Source organism: Procambarus clarkii, chromosome 57 (genome assembly GCF_040958095.1).
Source record: "Procambarus clarkii isolate CNS0578487 chromosome 57, FALCON_Pclarkii_2.0, whole genome shotgun sequence".
Taxonomy (NCBI): Eukaryota; Metazoa; Arthropoda; class Malacostraca; order Decapoda; family Cambaridae; genus Procambarus; species Procambarus clarkii.
Window position 1 is genome coordinate 10,099,726 of NC_091206.1, and position 22,199 is coordinate 10,121,924.

Sequence of the window (22,199 nt, forward strand, 5' to 3'; positions counted from 1 at the left end):
CCCGAGAGTCAGGAAGACGTCATGTTATACAGCGAGGCAGGGACGTCATACAGCGAGGCAGGGACGTCATGCAGCGAGGCAGAGACGGCATACAGCGAGGCAGGGATGTCATACAGCGAGGCAAAGACGTCATACAGCGAGGCAGAGATGTCATACAGCGAGGCAGGGAAGGCATACAGCGAAGCAGGGAAGGCATACAGCGAGGCAAGGACGTCATACAGCGAGGCAAAGACGTCATACAGCGAGGCAGAGATGTCATACAGCGAGGCAGGGACGTCATACAGCGAGGCAGGGAAGGCATACAGCGAGGCAAGGAAGGCATACAGCGAGGCAAGGAAGGCATACAGCGAGGCAAGGAAGGCACACAGCGAGGCAGGGAAGGCATACAGCGAGGCAAGGAAGGCATACAGCGAGGCAAGGACGTCATACAGCGAGGCAAGGAAGGCATACAGCGAGGCAAGGACGTCATACAGCGAGGCAGGGAAGGCATGCAGCGAGGCAGGGAAGGCATACAGCGAGGCAAGGAAGGCATACAGCGAGGCAAGGAAGGCATACAGCGAGGCAAGGAAGGCATGCAGCGGGGCAGGGAAGGCATGCAGCGAGGCAGGGAAGGCATACAGCGAGGCAAGGAAGGCATACAGCGAGGCAAGGAAGGCATACAGCGAGGCAGGGAAGGCATACAGCGAGGCAAGGAAGGCATACAGCGAGGCAGGGAAGGCATGCAGCGAGGCAGGGAAGGCATACAGCGAGGCAGGGACGTCATACAGCGAGGCAGGGAAGGCATACAGCGAGGCAAGGAAGGCATACAGCGAGGCAAGGAAGGCATACAGCGAGGCAGGGAAGGCATACAGCGAGGCAGGGAAGGCATACAGCGAGGCAAGGAAGGCATACAGCGAGGCAGGGAAGGCATACAGCGAGGCAGGGAAGGCATACAGCGAGGCAGGGAAGGCATACAGCGAGGCAAGGAAGGCATACAGCGAGGCAAGGAAGGCATACAGCGAGGCAAGGAAGGCATACAGCGAGGCAGGGAAGGCATACAGCGAGGCAAGGAAGGCATACAGCGAGGCAGGGAAGGCATGCAGCGAGGCAGGGAAGGCATACAGCGAGGCAGGGAAGGCATACAGCGAGGCAGGGAAGGCATACAGCGAGGCAAGGAAGGCATACAGCGAGGCAAGGAAGGCATACAGCGAGGCAAGGAAGGCATACAGCGAGGCAGGGAAGGCATACAGCGAGGCAAGGAAGGCATACAGCGAGGCAGGGAAGGCATACAGCGAGGCAGGGAAGGCATACAGCGAGGCAGGGAAGGCATACAGCGAGGCAAGGAAGGCATATAGCGAGGCAAGGAAGGCATACAGCGAGGCAAGGAAGGCATACAGCGAGGCAGGGAAGGCATACAGCGAGGCAGGGAAGGCATACACCGAGGCAAGGAAGGCATACAGCGAGGCAAGGAAGGCATACAGCGAGGCAGGGAAGGCATACAGCGAGGCAGGGAAGGCATACAGCGAGGCAAGGAAGGCATACAGCGAGGCAAGGAAGGCATACAGCGAGGCAGGGAAGGCATACAGCGAGGCAGGGACGTCATACAGCGAGGCAGGGAAGGCATACAGCGAGGTAAGGAAGGCATACAGCGAGGCAAGGACGTCATACAGCGAGGCAGGGACGTCATACAGCGAGGCAGGGACGGCATACAGCGAGGCAGGGACGTCATACAGCGAGGCAGGGAAGGCATACAGCGAGGCAGGGAAGGCATACAGCGAGGCAAGGAAGGCATACAGCGAGGCAAGGAAGGCATACAGCGAGGCAGGGAAGGCATACAGCGAGGCAGGGACGTCATACAGCGAGGCAGGGAAGGCATACAGCGAGGCAAGGAAGGCATACAGCGAGGCAAGGACGTCATACAGCGAGGCAGGGACGTCATACAGCGAGGCAGGGAAGGCATACAGCGAGGCAGGGAAGGCATACAGCGAGGCAGGGAAGGCATACAGCGAGGCAGGGTAGGCATACAGCGAGGCAGGGAAGGCATACAGCGAGGCAGGGAAGGCATACAGCGAGGCAGGGACGTCATACAGCGAGGCAGGGATGTCATACAGCGAGGCAGGGAAGGCATACAGCGAGGCAGGGAAGGCATACAGCGAGGCAAGGAAGGCATACAGCGAGGCAGGGAAGGCATACAGCGAGGCAAGGAAGGCATACAGCGAGGCAGGGACGTCATACAGCGAGGCAGGGACGTCATACAGCGAGGCAGGGACGTCATACAGCGAGGCAGGGACGTCATACAGCGAGGCAGGGAAGGCATACAGCGAGGCAGGGAAGGCATACAGCGAGGCAGGGACGTCATACAGCGAGGCAGGGACGTCATACAGCGAGGCAGGGACGTCATACAGCGAGGCAGGGACGTCATACAGCGAGGCAGGGAAGGCATACAGCGAGGCAGGGAAGGCATACAGCGAGGCAGGGAAGGCATACAGCGAGGCAGGGAAGGCATACAGCGAGGCAGGGAAGGCATACAGCGAGGCAGGGAAGGCATACAGCGAGGCAGGGAAGGCATACAGCGAGGCAGGGAAGGCATACAGCGAGGCAGGGAAGGCATACACCGAGGCAAGGAAGGCATACAGCGAGGCAGGGACGTCATACAGCGAGGCAGGGACGTCATACAGCGAGGCAGGGACGTCATACAGCGAGGCAGGGAAGGCATACAGCGAGGCAGGGAAGGCATACAGCGAGGCAGGGAAGGCATACAGCGAGGCAAGGAAGGCATACAGCGAGGCAAGGAAGGCATACAGCGAGGCAGGGAAGGCATACAGCGAGGCAGGGACGTCATACAGCGAGGCAGGGAAGGCATACAGCGAGGCAAGGAAGGCATACAGCGAGGCAAGGACGTCATACAGCGAGGCAGGGACGTCATACAGCGAGGCAGGGACGGCATACAGCGAGGCAGGGACATCATACAGCGAGGCAGGGAAGGCATACAGCGAGGCAAGGAAGGCATACAGCGAGGCAAGGAAGGCATACAGCGAGGCAGGGAAGGCATACAGCGAGGCAGGGACGTCATACAGCGAGGCAGGGAAGGCATACAGCGAGGCAAGGAAGGCATACAGCGAGGCAAGGACGTCATACAGCGAGGCAGGGACGTCATACAGCGAGGCAGGGAAGGCATACAGCGAGGCAGGGAAGGCATACAGCGAGGCAGGGAAGGCATACAGCGAGGCAGGGTAGGCATGCAGCGAGGCAGGGAAGGCATACAGCGAGGCAGGGAAGGCATACAGCGAGGCAGGGACGTCATACAGCGAGGCAGGGACGTCATACAGCGAGGCAGGGAAGGCATACAGCGAGGCAGGGAAGGCATACAGCGAGGCAAGGAAGGCATACAGCGAGGCAGGGAAGGCATACAGCGAGGCAAGGAAGGCATACAGCGAGGCAGGGACGTCATACAGCGAGGCAGGGACGTCATACAGCGAGGCAGGGACGTCATACAGCGAGGCAGGGACGTCATACAGCGAGGCAGGGAAGGCATACAGCGAGGCAGGGAAGGCATACAGCGAGGCAGGGACGTCATACAGCGAGGCAGGGACGTCATACAGCGAGGCAGGGACGTCATACAGCGAGGCAGGGACGTCATACAGCGAGGCAGGGAAGGCATACAGCGAGGCAGGGAAGGCATACAGCGAGGCAGGGAAGGCATACAGCGAGGCAGGGAAGGCATACAGCGAGGCAGGGAAGGCATACAGCGAGGCAGGGAAGGCATACAGCGAGGCAGGGAAGGCATACACCGAGGCAAGGAAGGCATACAGCGAGGCAGGGACGTCATACAGCGAGGCAGGGACGTCATACAGCGAGGCAGGGACGTCATACAGCGAGGCAGGGAAGGCATACAGCGAGGCAGGGAAGGCATACAGCGAGGCAGGGACGTCATACAGCGAGGCAGGGACGTCATACAGCGAGGCAGGGACGTCATACAGCGAGGCAGGGAAGGCATACAGCGAGGCAGGGAAGGCATACAGCGAGGCAAGGAAGGCATACAGCGAGGCAGGGAAGGCATACAGCGAGGCAAGGAAGGCATACAGCGAGGCAGGGACGTCATACAGCGAGGCAGGGACGTCATACAGCGAGGCAGGGACGTCATACAGCGAGGCAGGGACGTCATACAGCGAGGCAGGGAAGGCATACAGCGAGGCAGGGAAGGCATACAGCGAGGCAAGGAAGGCATACAGCGAGGCAAGGACGTCATACAGCGAGGCAGGGAAGGCATACAGCGAGGCAAGAAAGGCATACAGCGAGGCAGGGACGTCATACAGCAAGGCAGGGAAGGCATACAGCGAGGCAAGGAAGGCATACAGCGAGGCAGGGACGTCATACAGCGAGGCAGGGAAGGCTTATAGGTAAGTCAGACAAAGAATGATCAGACACCTGTCACTCAGCATCACCGTCTCACTGATTATTTAACACATTTTAAAAATGCAAAGACTAACTTGATTACACTGTCTGACCGAAGAACATATTATATATATATATATATATATATATATATATATATATATATATATATATATATATATATATATATATATATATATATATATATATATATATATATATATATATATATATATACGCACATACAGACGATGTCACAATAGCGTAGTTAAAGATACGATGACCAAACCCCACATCAGAAGATAGACACGACGGTCCGTCCTGGACCAATATAAAGTCTACACTCGACTTGATAATGGTCCAGGACGGACCAAAACGTCGTCGTCTCCTCACCTTCTGGAGCGTGGTCTGGTCATCATATATACGCTCACACACCTTACATGAACAAACACTATAACTATATCTTCCTTTGCATGGGCAATGTGATTATTGATCATTGGTTATGTGAGATCATTGATTATATGCCAAGTACGTGCGTTGGCTCTGAACCCGGGTTGTCTATAAGGGCAGCTGCTGGTGAGTGACATTAAACAATAACAGACGAAACTAATTTCGTGACCAGGCCCGACCCATGCATACTTCAGCAGCCTCCCTTCCCCCATGCACCTTCTCCAACTCTCGCTTCTTCTAACTACCACTGTTGACTCTTTTATCTGTTGTTGGTGGTAATTGGTGTGGTGTTTCTTGTTGCTCTTCCACTTTCCATGTATGTTAGTTTGATCTTTATTCGTTTATTATTTATACACTGAATTTAGTTTAAACAGTCTTCACGACTTATTGTTTATACACTTATACATATGGCCTCGCGGTTGAGTGGACAGCCCTTGGGGGTCGTGGTCGTAATCTCCCGGGTTCGATTCCCGGCGGAGGCAGAAGCAACTGCGCAGAGTTGCTTTCAGCCTGATACTCCGGTTCACCTAGCATTAAATAGGTACCTGGGAGTTAGACAGCTGCTACGGGCAGCTTCCTGAGGATGTGTGTGTGTGTGTGTGTTTTAGAGAGAGATTTATGAAAAAGATATAATAGAGAAAAATTGATTGGTTAGTACGGTTGGGTCCAAGAGCTCCATAACTTTAAAGCCAGATTCGACAAAGAATTTGATCAATATACCTGTGTTGTAACGCAACAGGTACAACGTAGGCGGGGCATAATGAACAAATTCACAAGGGCCGTGATGAGGGTTCGAACCTACGAACGGGATGTTCCCAGCTGCGCCTTTGTCAACTGTGCCACGACATGGTTTGGGTGATATCTGATATATCACTCTATTGTGATTTCTGTGTGCACTGTTAGGTAATCACACACACACACACACACACACACACACACACACACACACACACACACACACACACACACACACACACACACACACACACACACACGCATTACTAATTAATGCTTTCAAATGAAAAGTTTGTCGAACTCTGGAAATCAAATTAAAAGTTTAGAATGTCACTATCGATCAAGACGAATTATCAGAATATTTGTATAAACTCACAGCATACTTTTTGGGGGTAAATACAACTGGACAGCACATATTGTTCGTAAAATATATTGCTCATACAATATATTGTTCTCTCTTGCCTATTTATTGCCTTTGCCTCCTTTCCTCATCACAATGGACTTGAGAATGGTCCAGGACGGACCGAAACGTCGTCGTTTCTTCACTTTCTAGTGTGTAGTTTGGTCAACATATTGCTCGTAAAATATATTGATCATACAATATATTGTTCGTAAAATATATTGATCATACAATATATTGTTCGTAAAATATATTTCTCATACAATAGTATTAGTAGTAATAGTACTTGCTCGTAAAAATATTGACAATATACAATCGCGATAATCTAGTTCTTCACAACAGATCTTCCTCACAACATATACGGTTGACGTAAAACTAGTCCTAATGTACATTCTTCACAACAGATGTCGCTCTAACAAGTTTCTGCTCACAACAGTTATAGCACCTAACACTCACAACAGGCGTTGCTAAAATAAAAAAACTTTGAACAGGTGTTGTACTCTCAACACTCATAATAGAAACTACTCGATCTGCTCACAACAGAAACAGGTCATATCAGGCACTTATTACAATGGTCATAAGACAAATTGCTCACAACATGTTTTTGAAAGGAATTACAAATTAGATTCTAAACAAACAATTAGAGAGAAACGATGAATGTAACTCAACCCATCGCATTTCCCCTCAAACTCGTTGACGATATAATTAAGCACCACCAAATTAACTAGAATTTTTTTATGTTCGATCATTTCCGACAAATAATTTATTGTATGATTCTAACGTTCAATGTAAACACATTAATTAATTATAAAGGGTTTTGAAAATTCAGCAATTTTTATCCAAAACTTTACACGTATTGTATCATATTTAATGTTTTCTTCAACTATTGTTACAAGTTTCTCTGGTGAATGTGATCTAAAACAATTGTAATCAGAGATATTTTTGTAAATCAAATCAAATTATAACTTCTATTTTATTCGTAACTGTAAATATTATGGAAATAAGTAAACGAGGTTCATGCTTTAGAATGTTAAATAAAACTAAATTTATTATTCGACATGAGGATGAGAATAAAATTCTTCAATAGGACATAAAAGTCACTTCATTTTTCAGTTTAGTCTGGTCTCATCTCTCCCTCACTCATCTTTCCCTCACTTATCTCTCCCTCGCTCATCTCTCCCTCACTCATCTCTCCTTTCCTCATCTCTCCCTCACTCTCCCCCACGTCTCTCCCACCCCATCCTGCTCCCCCACCCCTCACAAAGAGCGCCCCCGGCCACCGTTCAACCAGAGCATCTGTTAATGAGTCGTGAGAGAGATAGCTATCCGGGCCGGGCCGAGTTGTGACAGACGGATTAATTGTTTCGCCTGGCCGAGGGGTCATCGGGCGAGCGGGGAATTAATCCCTGCCTGGCCGAGGTCGTTGGGAAGCCCATCATGGAGTGTATGGCTACTGGAGGCTGAGGGCCAGCCTGTCCCCGGCCGCCATTACCAACACGACCCCCGATGGTTGTATATATATATCGCCTCCACGGTTTACACATCGAAGGAGGTGGGGGGAGAGAGAGAGAGAGAGAGAGAGAGAGAGAGAGAGAGAGAGAGAGAGAGAGAGAGAGAGAGAGAGAGAGAGAGAGAGAGAGAGAGAGAGAGAGAGAGAGAGAGAGAGAGAGAGAAACACAGAGAGAGAGAGAGAGAGAGACACAGATATAGAAGCAGCAAAGGAAAAATGCTTCACAAAATACTTGACAGAAAATAGCTTAAGACACTTTGCACCCGCACTCAAAACACCCTCCTCTTCCCCACCACACACCTGCCTCTCCCCCACCACACACCTTCCTCTCCCAAACCACACACACCCCTCTCCCCTCCGCAATGTGGGGTCGTAGTCCTAAGGGCCCGGGTTCGATTCCCGTCTGCGGCAGAAACAAAGGGGCAAAGTTTATTTCACCTGATGATCTGTTCACCTAGCAGTAAATAGTTACCTGTGACTTAGACAGATGCTACAGGCTGCTTCCTGGGGATGTGCGTGTGTGTGCGAGCGAGCACGTGTGTGTGTGTGTTTTTTTGAGAGAAATATATGTATTAGACACCTGTTCTTCCTTCATCCTCTCTCTCCCACACCTGCTCTTCCTTCATCCTCTCTCTCCCACACCTGCTCTTCCTTCTTCCATCTAACCACACACCTGCATTGCAATTCATTCATCTCACCACACACCTGCCCTGTCCTTCATCCAACTCACCCCACACCTGCCCTGTCCTTCATTCATCTCACCCCACACCTGCCTTGTCATTCATCCATCTCATCACACACCTGCCCTGTCCTTCATCCATCTCACCACACACCTGCCTTGTCATTCATCCTTCCTCCCTCCCCACACCTGAGTCTAACCCCGCGATGTTATGTGTGCACTTTTGCCCTCCTGGTTTTAAAAGGGATACGAACTGGGATGGATATTTGAAGGGCGCGTTTAACACACTCCAGCCAGGTCATAAAAGTGCATTAAGCATCAGGATAATTGCTGGAGAGAGAAATATGACGGAAGGATTTATCCTGCAACTGCAGTGGCGTTGTGAAGCTTGGGTACACGGGTACCTGGCCTGCAGGCTGGTCTGTTGCTCACTCTCTCTGGCTCGCTCCCTCTCCCTTCTCTCTCTCTCTGGTTCGCTCCCTCTCCCTTCTCTCTCTCTCTCTCTGGCTCGCTCCCTCTCCCTTCTCTCTCTCTCTCTGGCTCGCTCCCTCTCCCTTCTCTCTCTCTCTCTCTCTGGCTCGCTCCCTCTCCCTTCTCTCTCTCTCTCTCTCTGGTTCGCTCCCTCTCCCTTCTCTCTCTCTCTCTCTCTCTCTCTCTCTCTCTCTCTCTCTCTCTCTCTCTCTCTCTCTCTCTCTCTCTCTCTCTCTCTGGCTCGCTCCCTCTCCCTTCTCTCTCTCTCTCTAGCTCTCTCCCTCTCCCTTCTCTTTTTCTCTCTCTCATATGTAAATTTATGTATTATATATAATTAGACCTTAATTTTGTTGTCTCTACTCTGGTCCATGTTTGTCAAAGCTCAGCTTCCACTCTCACATGTTTGTTCTTACGTTCTCTCTTCCGGAATAATTAGAATTCGTTCTCTTCAGTCTCTCTCTTCCTTTCGATATCGTCTTCCTTCATTCTTCTTCATTCTTCTTAGCTTCTTCCGCCTTATCCATTTCGTCGTTGCCTTTTTCCTTTTCCTTCTGACCCGCTTTCTCCTAACGTATCATTTTTCTGCATTGAGCTGCATCTGCCAGTCTTTTGTCCATTTTAAAAGGCTATCTAGACCGTCTTGTAGCGATTCTGAGTCATCTATTAAATTGATTGGCTGCACAACTTTTGGTATCGTCTTCAGATTTGGAAATATTGCTGGTCAGACGTGGGCCGCTCCATTTACAATACTTTTTCACTCGGACTTAACTTCCTATTGTACTAGCCATTTGCTTTCTTGTAAATACCGTAACCTCGCCCTACTTCAGCTTTGAATAACTCGACTTAATAATGGTCCAGAACGGACCGAAACGTCGTGGTCTCCTCATCTTCTAGTGCGTGGTCTGGTCATCATATCTTCAGCCACGTTATTGTGACTCATCGACTGCATCTGAATAGCTCACTATAACTTGAGATGAGTCTCTCGTGATGCACAGAATCAAAGGTATTAAATAACGTAATCCTTTCCTCTGTCGTTTACAGAACCATGTGGGTGAATTCTTCCTTAATTTGAGTTTTTCAAAATGTAGGCGAATGGCTTTCGCGATTATCGGTTCAAGTTTTACAATAGACGTTAAGCTAACTGGACCACAGGTGTACGCAGGTGACTTATCTCCCTCTATAAAAACCGGTACATAAGCAAGCTCTGACGCTCCTTGTGGTTGTTAAGCTCTCTTTTATGTAGTTTTGGTTCCTGACAAACACTTCGTCTCGTCCTTGGAGAGGTGAGGGGCTAGAATTGTTATATTTCTTTACTACCTTCCTCTCTGGTAGCCACTAAACTACCTTCCTCTCTGGTAGCCACTAAACTACCTTCCTCTCTGGTAGCCACTAAAATACCTTCCTCGCTGGTAACCACTAAACTACCTTCCTCTCTGGTAACCACTAAACTACCTTCCTCTCTGGTAACCACTAAACTACCTTCCTCTCTGGTAACCACTAAACTACCTTCCTCTCTGGTAGCCACCAAACTAGTCAACTTGTCAACTTTAGCTCCATACCTTCATTTATCTTTTCCTTCAAATACTTCTAAGCACTCTTAGTTCCTTCTGCCTTCTCCTGTACCTCCTCCTACCTCATCCATCTCTACTTCCTCTCCGTCTCCCTCCACTGGCTTCTCGTTCTCTCTCTCCTTCTCCACCTTTGGTGTCCCATGTACCCTGCTCGTCCTTACCCCTTGCCTAACATTCAGCCGTCTCTTCTCTTCTCCCCTCCATCACTTTCCCTTTATTCTCTCCACCTCTCCTCTTCCTCCTCCTCCTGACTTCATTAGTGCCTGTGTGTTAGTCGACTCTCAAGCCTATGGCGCTTCTCTTTTTATAATTCTTCCTCAGCTTGACCTTTAACTTTTTTTCTGTATAAGCGTCACTCACTTTCTCATTTGTTTTCTCTTTTTTTTACATCGTTTGTTTTACATTTAATAAAGTTGTTAGTCTTTTCTTTAAATCTTCATTACCATAATTTTAATTCCAGGCCTCGTGTTAGCGCTTGGTATTAACTCCTCAACTCGCTTATAATGCTTCTGGGTCTTCCTTGTTGACACCTGTCGCTCTTTTTCTTTCAAAATTTGTTGGTTAATTTTTGGGTGAATTAAACAATCTCTAATGGAAAACGGCAAACAGAGAGAGAGAGAAAGAGAGAGAAAGAGAGAGACCGAAAGAGAGAGAATAAGAGCGAGAGCAAAAGAGAGGAAGTGAGGGAGGGTGAGTGTGTGCATACTCACCTATTTGTGCTTTCCAGTTTATACATGTAGAGTTGAGCTTTAGTTCTTGTATCCCGACTTTTTAGCCGCTGGTTGTTTAATGTAATGACTCTTGCTTTATTTCTATATTATATCTTCTTTTGAATTACTAATAGAGTTCGCTTTTACAATTTGCTCATTACATTTTCCCACTAAGCGTCAGGTCTAGTTCTTTTAGTCTTTCTTCATATGCCTATCCCTCGCAGGTCGTTCCAAACCTCTGAACCTTTTCTAGTTTTCATATATGTGTTTTATTTCATGAAGGGTCCTTGGAGTAGTGGCATACTCTATGACTGGCTTTAGGTTAGCGGTCTACAGTGATCTAAATGTCTCCTTGTTAGGTTCATACACGATATTCAATCTTTTTCCATTGTAGAGTATTCTGCTGATGGTATCCTCTTTATATGGGCCTCTGGGGGTTAAACTTGGTGTTATATCCACTCTCAGGTCTTTTTTCTTTACTCGTTTCTGGGAGGAAGTTTCCGATCATCGTGTTCGTTCCTTCTGGGATCCTGATACCTAATATCACTTTGTGTTTCATTCGAACAGTCATTTCTCGCACCAGCTCTACAGCTTGTCTAAGTCACCTTGGAACATTTTACAATGTTTATCTGTTTCGACTCTCATTAATTTTGCATCCATTGCAAGTATCGACATACAGGACTCACCCCCTATGGTTAGGTCATTACCATAAATGATAACTAGCATGGGTCCCAACACCGACCCATGAAGTATTTACTCAACACCAGTTCAACTACTCGCCCCCTCACTGTGGCTCTAACTCTTGTCTGTTAGGTGACCTCTTACCAATACTATATAAATACTGGGAAAATACTTGATGATATATAGGACTTGTACCTGAGATTGACTATGAAACGCATTAGTTATACAGTGTTTGTGATGTAACTATAACCTGAGCTTGTAAAAGCACCTTAATCACCTTCAGTTTTCAACACCTACATACATCTATGTATGTATGTAGGTGTTTATAGGATATGTGGATGTTGGTCAGAATTGCATTTCGCATTTGTAAACGCACATTAATGACGTTATGTAAAAAGACACACCGAACACTGTTTATTTAGGACTGACGTAAATCTGTGTTTATGTATTTCTGTATGTAGGTTAGATTAGCATTTTATAAGCACAACAATCACCTTATGTGGTTGATTGTTCAATAAATCACTGAACTATATGTTTAACAGATCACTAACCCTGTCCATGGAGGACAGAAGAAAATGTATATATGCTGGTTAGCATTGTAAATGTGTGGCCACGTTTGTGGTAGAAAAAAATATATATATATATATATTATTTGAGAAAACCTTCCCTTTCACTTAAACGTTCTCATATAGTACGGCTATTTTCCATTGGCTTCAGAGCAAATGTAATTAAAAATAAATTAGAAAACATTGACATAAAAATGGGTAGCATCAACATTAAAGAGCTTCGTGAATTAGGCTGTCATACGGTGTTTACAGTTTTTCTTTCAAGTTTGCATTGAAAGTTATTAAAGTTTAAATGCTGCTGAAAACGTGTGGCCACTGTATACAAAAGTGTTCCTTTTTATGGGCTCTCTTTCTCTTTAGTTTTCCGTCTCCATGTATGATTTCCTAAGTGTCTGTCTGTGCCTAGTTTTATTAGGATCTTCCTTTCTCTTTCGTCAATTCTACCTCCAACAATTTCATTTCCCTCCTATTACATTGCCCAATCACTTGGGCTGGACGGTACAGCGACGGTCTCGCTTAATGCAGGTCGGCGTTCAATCCCCGACCGTCCACAAGTGGTTGGCACCATTCCTTCGCCCCGTCCCATCCCAGATTCTTATCCTGACCCCTTCCATGTGCTATATAGACGTAATGGCTTGGCGCTTCTCCCTGATATTTGCCTCTCTTCCCCTAACATTACCGAACCTTCCAGGTCTCGTTACCTTCTTTCTTTCCACGAAGATCCTCTCGGTTAAGCTTACAGGTCGACAGGGTGACCAGGCCTCCCACACCCACATACACTCCCCCTCACACACCATATCATCTTCAACATATACCAACCCCGCCTCCCCCCATCACCGAAACTATTTTTACTGCATATTGTCATCATTACACACTACACATCTTTACTTCATATAACTAAGTTTGCTCTACTCCACACGTGTTCCGATTTTTTTTCATTAACACATTTAGGAATATCTGAATTTGTGCAGCTGCCCTAGACTATATGAAGGGAGTACAGTGTGTCACAAAGCTAGCTAGGTGATGCTAAAATCCCCATCACACAGGATGGTTAGTCATTCAGAGGCATGTGATAAGTAGTCTGCACTGGCAGACTCTGGGTGCGTTATGAGGATATCATCAAAAACACGAGAGTGAATAAATTGCAAAGCTCCAGGTACCTCATGCCAACTGGTCTGAATGGTCTAATAACTGGACATTCGGTGATGTAGTGTGGGAGATCATGCCGCAGTTCCTGTTCACAGAGTTTGTACCTGGAGTGCTCAGGATTGGGAGATTCGTCACCTGCAGCCACCTGCCACAGGTAACGGTAACCTAACCTGATCCTGGCAACCACTGTGTCGTGTTCCGAGGTTACTTGAAATAATGAAACTCTATAGACTCGGACACCCACATTTCATCTCCACTGACTTCATGGTGGTCGCCATGGAACCCGACTTCTCTTACAGCGAGGCCATAGGGCCGACCCCAATCAGCCTATGACAGTCATCCTGCCCAGTTGAAACGAGGCTGGGCCCAAACTTTGGACAAACCAGCAAACATTCTCTTTTATATACATATTTTATTATTATAACTAATATATATTGTTTTAACTAATACTTTTTTACAATTTTAATGTTTTATTGCAGTATTATTATTATTACTCTCAATGTCATTATTTCTTTAATAATATATTCCTATTGATGTTATTATCATCAAAGTAAAGCTGATTAAATTTTATCTGATTACTGAACAAACATTACTGATTCAGTCATGAGTCGATAGCTTACATGTTGAGTGAGTATGCCTACACATTACATAAGCCACTGTGTCTATGAATGCTGTCTCACAATAGGCCTATGACTGCCTGCACGTTTACACATGAAAGAGTTCCAATCCTTTCTAGTCGACCAGCCAATGATCGACGTAATATACCCCTGTAAACACACAACGTAACTGTCCCTGTTTTCCGCTTGTTACAACTTGTAATAAAGTTGTTACATCTTGTTATAACGTTTTTATGACGAATTAGAACGTTGTTACAACTTGATATATTGGTTGTTAAAACTTGTTATGTGTTAACATTTGTTCGCACGTTGTAGCAACGTGGTAGTTTCGTCGTGATGTGTCCGGACTATTCACCAAATGACTTTATCACTTTAAAATCACTTTAACAAGGAGGCCTCAGCTTTAAGATGAATATATTATAAAAGCGTCGACAGACTAAACTCTGATATATGAAATGTTTAAAATGTTCACAGTTCGAGGAAGTCAGATGATGCTTCTATTAATTATTTTAAATATTAATGAGCAAAAACGTTTATCCAATAATTTCTTATTCAGCAGAAAGGATAATTAAGCTAGTTGTCTATTAGGAAATATAAATTTTTCCCATTAGCGCTTGTTTCCCATTATTCTTAAAGCCTTAGCTTTAGTATTGTGGCGGATTTGGACATGCAGCCACACTGGATAACATCATATATTGATTACTTATGCAGGTCAAACTTACTTTCTCAAAAAATTTGGAGGCTTGATAATCAAATCGTACTTGAAGTTCTGCCATACAATAATCCTTGACGAATAATCTATAATATTAATAATAATTTGTATTCAAAACAATGTGTGTACAAAGAACATAAATGTTCAATTGTAGCGACAGGATTTACACGTACTAATGAAGCCACTGTTAAGGTAAGTTACTTAGCTAGAACAGCTGACGTATCCAATAGGGGCGATGAGTTATTCTCGAGTCACTCTGCATCGCTACTTTGGCTGCCACTTTGTTGACGTCACTCCTACTTGTGACGTTGGATGTCTCTTCTAGACTCCTCTCCTCCCACACACAGCCTCGGCGATGCCGCTGGTTCACTACAGTTAATTTCCAACAACATTCTTGATTAGCTTCGTTCCGTTGAGAGTGATATGGGATTGTGTTGACAGGGTGCTCTCCCACCTTGAAGTGTTCTGGACTCTTGCAAGGGTGCGTCGCTCCGCAGGCCATCCTGCCTCTCGTCTCTGGTGTCTGAGAAGTGTCGTTCCCACTGATAGACTACACTGTCGTCCACACTGATAGACTACACTGTCGTCCACACTGATAGACTACGCTGTCGTCTACACTGATAGACTACGCTGGCTTTGAGTCACGACCACCGTCTCTACTGACTGGGCCAACATTAATCACTTACTGTCACTGTAGATTAATATTCTTGGAGCTTAAGAGGTCAAACACTCACAGTAATCACTGGCCCTGCTTCTCGAGGAAAAGGTTCTCCCTTACTTCACTAACTGGTATCCATCACTGGATCGACTTACCGACCAGCTTGTCAAGTCGGGAGTGCTTCAGACACCTGCCAGGTGGCTCTCACTCTTCACATTATATGCCAGCGTCAAAGGGGATGACTCCCCTACTTTAGCATAGCATATGTAGGCATAGGTTAGGTTAGGTGTTTAGGTTCTGTTGGCGATTATTTGTATTTGAAGTACGTGGGTGAATCCTTTACCTGCGTTGTGGTTCGAGCAAAAGTCGTTAGTGAAGCACTTGTTCCGGATATCTTCGAACGTCATCAGTTGTGAGTCGTGTGTAAACCGTTTTCCATTCATAAACAGGGAATTTGGCGGGTGCATGGAATCCCTTTTGGGTTTTTGTTTGATTATTAAACCACTCTTATTAAACTGCCACTTGGACGGTAGAACGACGGTCTCGTTTCATGCAGGTCAGCGTTCCATTCCCGACCGTCCAAGTGTTTGGGAACCATTCCTTTCCTCCCGTCCCATCCCAAATCCTTATCCTGACCCCTTCCAAGTGCTATATAGTCGTAAGGGCTTGGTGCTTTCCCTTGATAATTCACTAATTCCCCCCCCCCCCACACACACACTATTCCCAACTTTAGTACCCTGGGCGCCGTGCTAGGTCTTACTACAGCAGTCGTTCCATACAATCTCTTTTCGCACATCTACCTTGTCCAAAGGCTGTCAGCTGCTCCTCTGGTTATTGGAAAGTACTCTTCCTGCTACTAGTAAACTTAACTTGCCACACAGTCCTGAATCTGGCGATAAGTCCTGGAGTGGTGATGCACTCGTCAACACCCAAACAAGGTGGCAGGGTCAGTGACCCACCTCGCCTCTCCAACCTCCCGTAACAGAGTTTACTGGTGACGTCAAAACTAGTCTCCTGCTCATTGGCTGCAATCTTGCAACTCCAGGCAAATCATGTCTGTTGTTGTATACCCTCTAGACCAGTGTCACCGCACTAGGCAGGAACCTCTGTCAGCTACTCTTGACGTAATCATGGCAAGCCTCAGGCTATCTTTTCTCTCCTGCCAACTCCATTAAACCAAATTAATTTTCAAATTTATTTTCATATATATATCAATGAAAATATTTTTGAGGCAATAAGTGACTTTAACTCAGGATCTTGTGATTCCCAGACGCCTGCCTTAATCGACTCAGCCATGATGGTGGTACAAAGGTAAACCATCCCAGAACTCTACTGAGTTCTCTGGGGCGATCTGGCAACCCGTCCTCCTAAAAAGAACGTCACTTTTGGCTCGTATGCGCGATATGGCTAAATTTGGACGTAATTTGAAATGAAATCGACTCACAAAAGTGACGTTCTGTTCCGTTTTCTATTTGAGTCGTCCGGCTTACGCGCAGAGGTTATAAGAGGACACTTTACATTAACGTTTTTCATAACGTTTTGAAACTTTATGAGAATTTCCTGCCCACCTAACCTATCACAGGACCCTTAACTTACTGTTGTTGAAAAAAAAAATCCCACATTTATTTTATTTTTTTTTTTCAATTTCAAATTACGTCCAAATTCGGCCATACGGGCAAACGGCCAAAAGCGACGTTCTTTTTAAGAGGACAGGTTGGATCTGGAGGCACTAAATCGAGGCCCAACCAGGGTATTTTTTACAGCCAACCCGACCACACTCTGGTCTACGGTAATGCTGAGATGCTCCACACCTGCTGGGAACTGCAGGTGTGGAGGCAGCTGAGAACTAACTGTAGGTGTGGAGGCAGCTGAGAACTAACTGTAGGTGTGGAGGGAGCTGGATACTGCAGGTGTGGAGGAAGCTGGATACTGCAGGTGTGGAGGGAGCTGGATACTGCAGGTGTGGAGGGAGCTGGAGACTGCAGGTGTACAGGCAGCTGGAGACTGCAGGTGTGGAGGCAGCTTGGGGGCTGCAGGTGTGGAGGCAGCTAGAGACTGTAGGTGTGGTAGAAGGTAATGCAAGTGATTATACCAAGAATATCTGTTAATTTCTTACCTTGACAATCCTCCTAACTGATACAAGCACCAATCTTAACTACAAGAAAATGTATATACTAGTCCTCTTGACTGTAAGATTCAGGCAAACTTTCTCCTAATGAAAAACTTAAGGCGAGCTACCATTAAAAGTCATTTTAACTGCAAGAGCCTCGTTTGTGTCCCCATTTAAAAGGGGAAAAAGAAAATTAAATCAATTACCTGATTACACCCCATAATGTCCTATGGAGAAAGGTACTATAATACTCTTTTCTTAAACAGAGACGAGATCATTTGCCTTGACTTGTCTCCGTGAACAAGCTGACAATACCGTGGAGTTAGGAGAGAGCGAGAGAGCTAGCTGATGCTTGCGCCTCGCTCCAGACGTGAGCCTCAGATATCGTGTAATGTTTGCCTGGAGTTTACTTGAAGAGGATTCCGAGAGTTCTTCGGCTCTCCATCCGCAGACAAACAAATCTATAACATTGCTCTGAATTATCACTTATTTTTTATAAGCCTGTGGTACTGACAAGGTAGGTCAACCTGTGGTACTGACAAGGTAGGTCAGCCTGTGGTACTGACAAGGTAGGTCAGCCTGTGGTACTGACAAGGTAGGTCAGCCTGTGGTACTGACAAGGTAGGCCAGCCTGTGGTACTGACAAGGTAGGTCAGACTGTGGTACTGACAAGGTAGGTCAGCCTGTGGTACTGACAAGGTAGGTCAGCCTGTGGTACTGACAAGGTAGGCCAGCCTGTGGTACTGACAAGGTAGGTCAGACTGTGGTACTGACAAGGTAGGTCAGCCTGTGGTACTGACAAGGTAGGTCAGCCTGTGGTACTGACAAGGTAGGTCAACCTGTGGTACTGACAAGGTAGGTCAGCCTGTGGTACTGACAAGGTAGGTCAGCCTGTGGTACTGACAAGGTAGGCCAGCCTGTGGTACTGACAAGGTAGGTCAGACTGTGGTACTGACAAGGTAGGTCAGCCTGTGGTACTGACAAGGTAGGTCAGCCTGTGGTACTGACAAGGTAGGCCAGCCTGTGGTACTGACAAGGTAGGTCAGACTGTGGTACTGACAAGGTAGGTCAGCCTGTGGTACTGACAAGGTAGGTCAGCCTGTGGTACTGACAAGGTAGGTCAACCTGTGGTACTGACAAGGTAGGTCAGCCTGTGGTACTGACAAGGTAGGTCAGCCTGTGGTACTGACAAGGTAGGCCAGCCTGTGGTACTGACAAGGTAGGTCAGACTGTGGTACTGACAAGGTAGGTCAGCCTGTGGTACTGACAAGGTAGGTCAGACTGTGGTACTGACAAGGTAGGCCAGCCTGTGGCACTGACAAGGTAGGTCAGACTGTGGTACTGACAAGGTAGGTCAGCCTGTGGTACTGACAAGGTAGGCCAGCCTGTGGTACTGACAAGGTAGGCCAGCCTGTGGTACTGACAAAGTAGGCCAGCCTGTGGTACTGACAAGGTAGGCCAGCCTGTGGTACTGACAAAGTAGGTCAGCCTGTGGTACTGACAAGGTAGACCAGCCTGTGGCACTTATCAGCCAGCCTGTCAGAGAATTTAGCATTCGTTGTTGCTGTCAGAAAATGATCTGCTATCGATGTTAATGAAGGCCCGAGTCTGGACTGAAATGTTTTCAGATTCCTGGAACTCTAGGGCTGTTGTGTGTGTTGGGGGGGTGGGGTGGAGGGAAGGGTGGGGGAGAGGAAGGGAAGAGGAGAAAACGAGAGGAAGGTAATGGGATGGGGAAGGTGGGAGGTGGAAAGAGGAGTGGGGGTGGGGAAGAGGGAGGGATGGGGGGGGGGGGTTCCACTGAATCAACAACTGATCAATTGACAGTAGTGTTCACCTGGAGAACACCCTCTCCCTTCACACCTCCCTCCCTACACTACACCTCACACCCCCACACCACACAAACCTCCACACCTCTCACCCCCCCCCACACCACATACACCCCACACCCCCACACCACACACACACCCACACCACACACACACCCACACCACACATACACACCACACACACACACACACGCAGAGATAAGAACCCCTAAACTTGGAATTTTAAAAGACATAATGCTTACATCAAGGAGTAAACATCCCCCGTACAGTAATAAGGGAGAACAAATGGATTTAATTTTTTTTTTCTCTCTCTCTCTCTCTCTCTCTCTCTCTCTCTCTCTCTCTCTCTCTCTCTCTCTCTCTCTCTCTCTCTCTCTCCCCCCCACCCCGCCCCCGAGAGTCACGAGGGAAGCAGAACTGCCCAAGGTCTCCCACTCCACGAGCAGCCAGGTAGCTCATTCCTCCCTAATTTCACAATTAGCTCTTAACGCTGATTACTAATTGAGTGGAGGACCGACACTCCCATGCGATCACGTCATTAGCGTTAACTGCCTCGGGCGATGTCAACAGCCTCGGGTCACGTGAGACGCCAGCCAGGACTTGGCTTCTCATTTGGGTTAGGTCGGAACTAGTGGCGTCAGGTAGTTGGTGGCGTCAGGTAGTTGGTGGCGTCAGGTAGTTGGTGGCGTCAGGTAGTTGGTGGCGTCAGGTAGTTGGTGGCGTCAGGTAGTTGGTGGCGTCGGGTCGTAGCTAGCAGTGTCATGTATGTGTAAGGAGACTGCGGGTCGCAGTTGGTGGACGAGACGATGAGTCGTTGAGTCGTAGTGAGTGACTTTGGATCGTATCTTGTGGCACCAGGACGTCGTTGGTTGACGCAGCGATCATTACTTCATCAGTGATCATTGATTCCTTGTATACCTCACAGTTGAAAGTTCTCACAACACGCAGAGTCGCGGGAAATCATGTCAACCGACTGTAGAAGAGTTATTCCACTCTGGCGGCTTCATCCAGTACCTATCATGACTGTAAACTCGCACTAAATACCGTTTATTCCTAATGGAAACTAATTACAGGGTCAGGTTTCCGATGAGCTGATGTAGGATAAGAGCTCTTAGCTCGCAGTTTAATTACGAACATCAATACCATTCCTAATGAACCCTAGTCTAGGTTAAATAGAGAGGGAGAGAGAGGGGAAGATAAAAATATATTATGATATATATATATATATATATATATATATATATATATATATATATATATATATATATATATATATATATATATATATATATATATATATATATGTACGCCGGCAAATAATGCTGAACAGATCCCGACGACTCAAATAGACCCATATCAACACACAGGAAAAAAGGAATTCGTGTAATTTACTCCTGCGAACGTACCACAATTTCCCGGGAAACTGCATCGCATTGATGTAAATGCGTATTACCTTTTCCGCGCGGTGACCTGCATGTGAACGCCCGAGACTCGAGAATGCACCAGTGTATTAGATCGGAAAAAACCAAGAATTATACATCTTTACATTTACGTTCAGCAGAATGGCATTCACGGGTGTTAAGTGCTGAAGGATGACTAGTGGGGAAAATAAATATTGGAAAGCGATATATATTGCATGGAGGCTGCGTAAATACGCACTATGTAGATTGTGCTGAAGAGTGATTTGCTGCGTATTTGCGAGCTCACTTGCATGTTGTTTCAGGGTTCTTGTCTGGCACAGGAAGCTTGTGGTCGAAGGGAATGGAACTGTCATGGGAAAGTGCCAAGCTATTATGACTATATAGCACTGGGAAGGAAGTCAGGATAATGATTTGGGATGGGTAAGGAAGGGTAGGCTCATGTTAGGTCACGTTTGTTACAAAGTTTAGAAAATTTGAGAATATATTACACACACTACGCCCTCCCAACATACACTACGCCCTCCCAACATACACTACACCCTCCCAACATACACTACGCCCTCCCACCATACACTACGCCCTCCCAACATACACTACGCCCTCCCAACATACACTACGCCCTCCTAACATACACTACGCCCTCCCAACATACACTACGCCCTCCCAACATACACTACGCCCTCCCAACATACACTACGCCCTCCCAACATACACTACGCCCTCCCAACATACACTACGCCCTCCCAACATACACTACACCCTCCCAACATACACTACGCCCTCCCAACATACACTACGCCCTCCCAACACACACTACGCCCTCCCAACACACACTACACACTCCCAACATTCACTACGCCCTCCTAACATACACTACGCCCTCCTAACATACACTACGCCCTCCCAACATACACTACACACTCCCAACATACACTACACACTCCCAACATACACTACGTCCTCCCAACATACACTACGCCCTCCCAACATACACTACGCCCTTCCAACATACACTACACACTCCCAACATACACTACACACTCCCAACATACACTACACACTCCCAACATACACTACGCCCTCCCAACATACACTACGCCCTTCCAACATACACTACGCCCTTCCAACATATACTACACACTCCCAACATACACTACACACTCCCAACATACACTACGCCCTCCCAACATACACTACACACTCCCAACATACACTACACACTCCCAACATACACTACGCCCTCCCAACACACACTACGCCCTCCCAACATACACTACGTCCTTCCAACATACACTACGCCCTCCCAACATACACTACACACTCCCAACACACACTACGTCCTCCCAACATACACCACGCCCTCCCAACATACACCACGCCCTCCCAACATACACTACGCCCTCCCAACATACACTACGCCCTCCCAACATACACTACGCCCTCCCAACATACACCACGCCCTCCCAACATACACTACGCCCTCCCAACATACACTACGCCCTCCCAACACACACTACGCCCTCCCAACATACACTACGTCCTCCCAACATACACTA

At 47.2% G+C, this 22,199-nt stretch overlaps 1 protein-coding gene across 1 annotated transcript; it reads left to right on the forward strand.

Annotated features, from left to right (window-relative positions):
- Positions 1–21: 21 nt before the first annotated feature.
- LOC138353315 (prophage side tail fiber protein homolog StfR-like) lies at positions 22–17,680 on the forward strand. Its single transcript, XM_069306190.1, has 2 exons — positions 22–645; positions 17,660–17,680. The coding sequence occupies exons 1-2, from the start codon at positions 22–24 to the stop codon at positions 17,678–17,680; spliced, it is 645 nt and encodes a 214-aa protein (XP_069162291.1).
- The last annotated feature ends 4,519 nt before the right edge of the window (positions 17,681–22,199 follow it).

Coding starts and splice junctions, on each gene's coding strand:
- LOC138353315 (XM_069306190.1), top strand. CDS start 22: ATGTTATACAGCGAGGCAGGGACGTCATACAGCGAGGCAGGGACGTCA. Junction 646..17,659: donor CAAGGAAGGCATACAGCGAG/GCAAGGAAGGCA, acceptor TTTCTTAAACAG/AGACGAGATCATTTGCCTTG.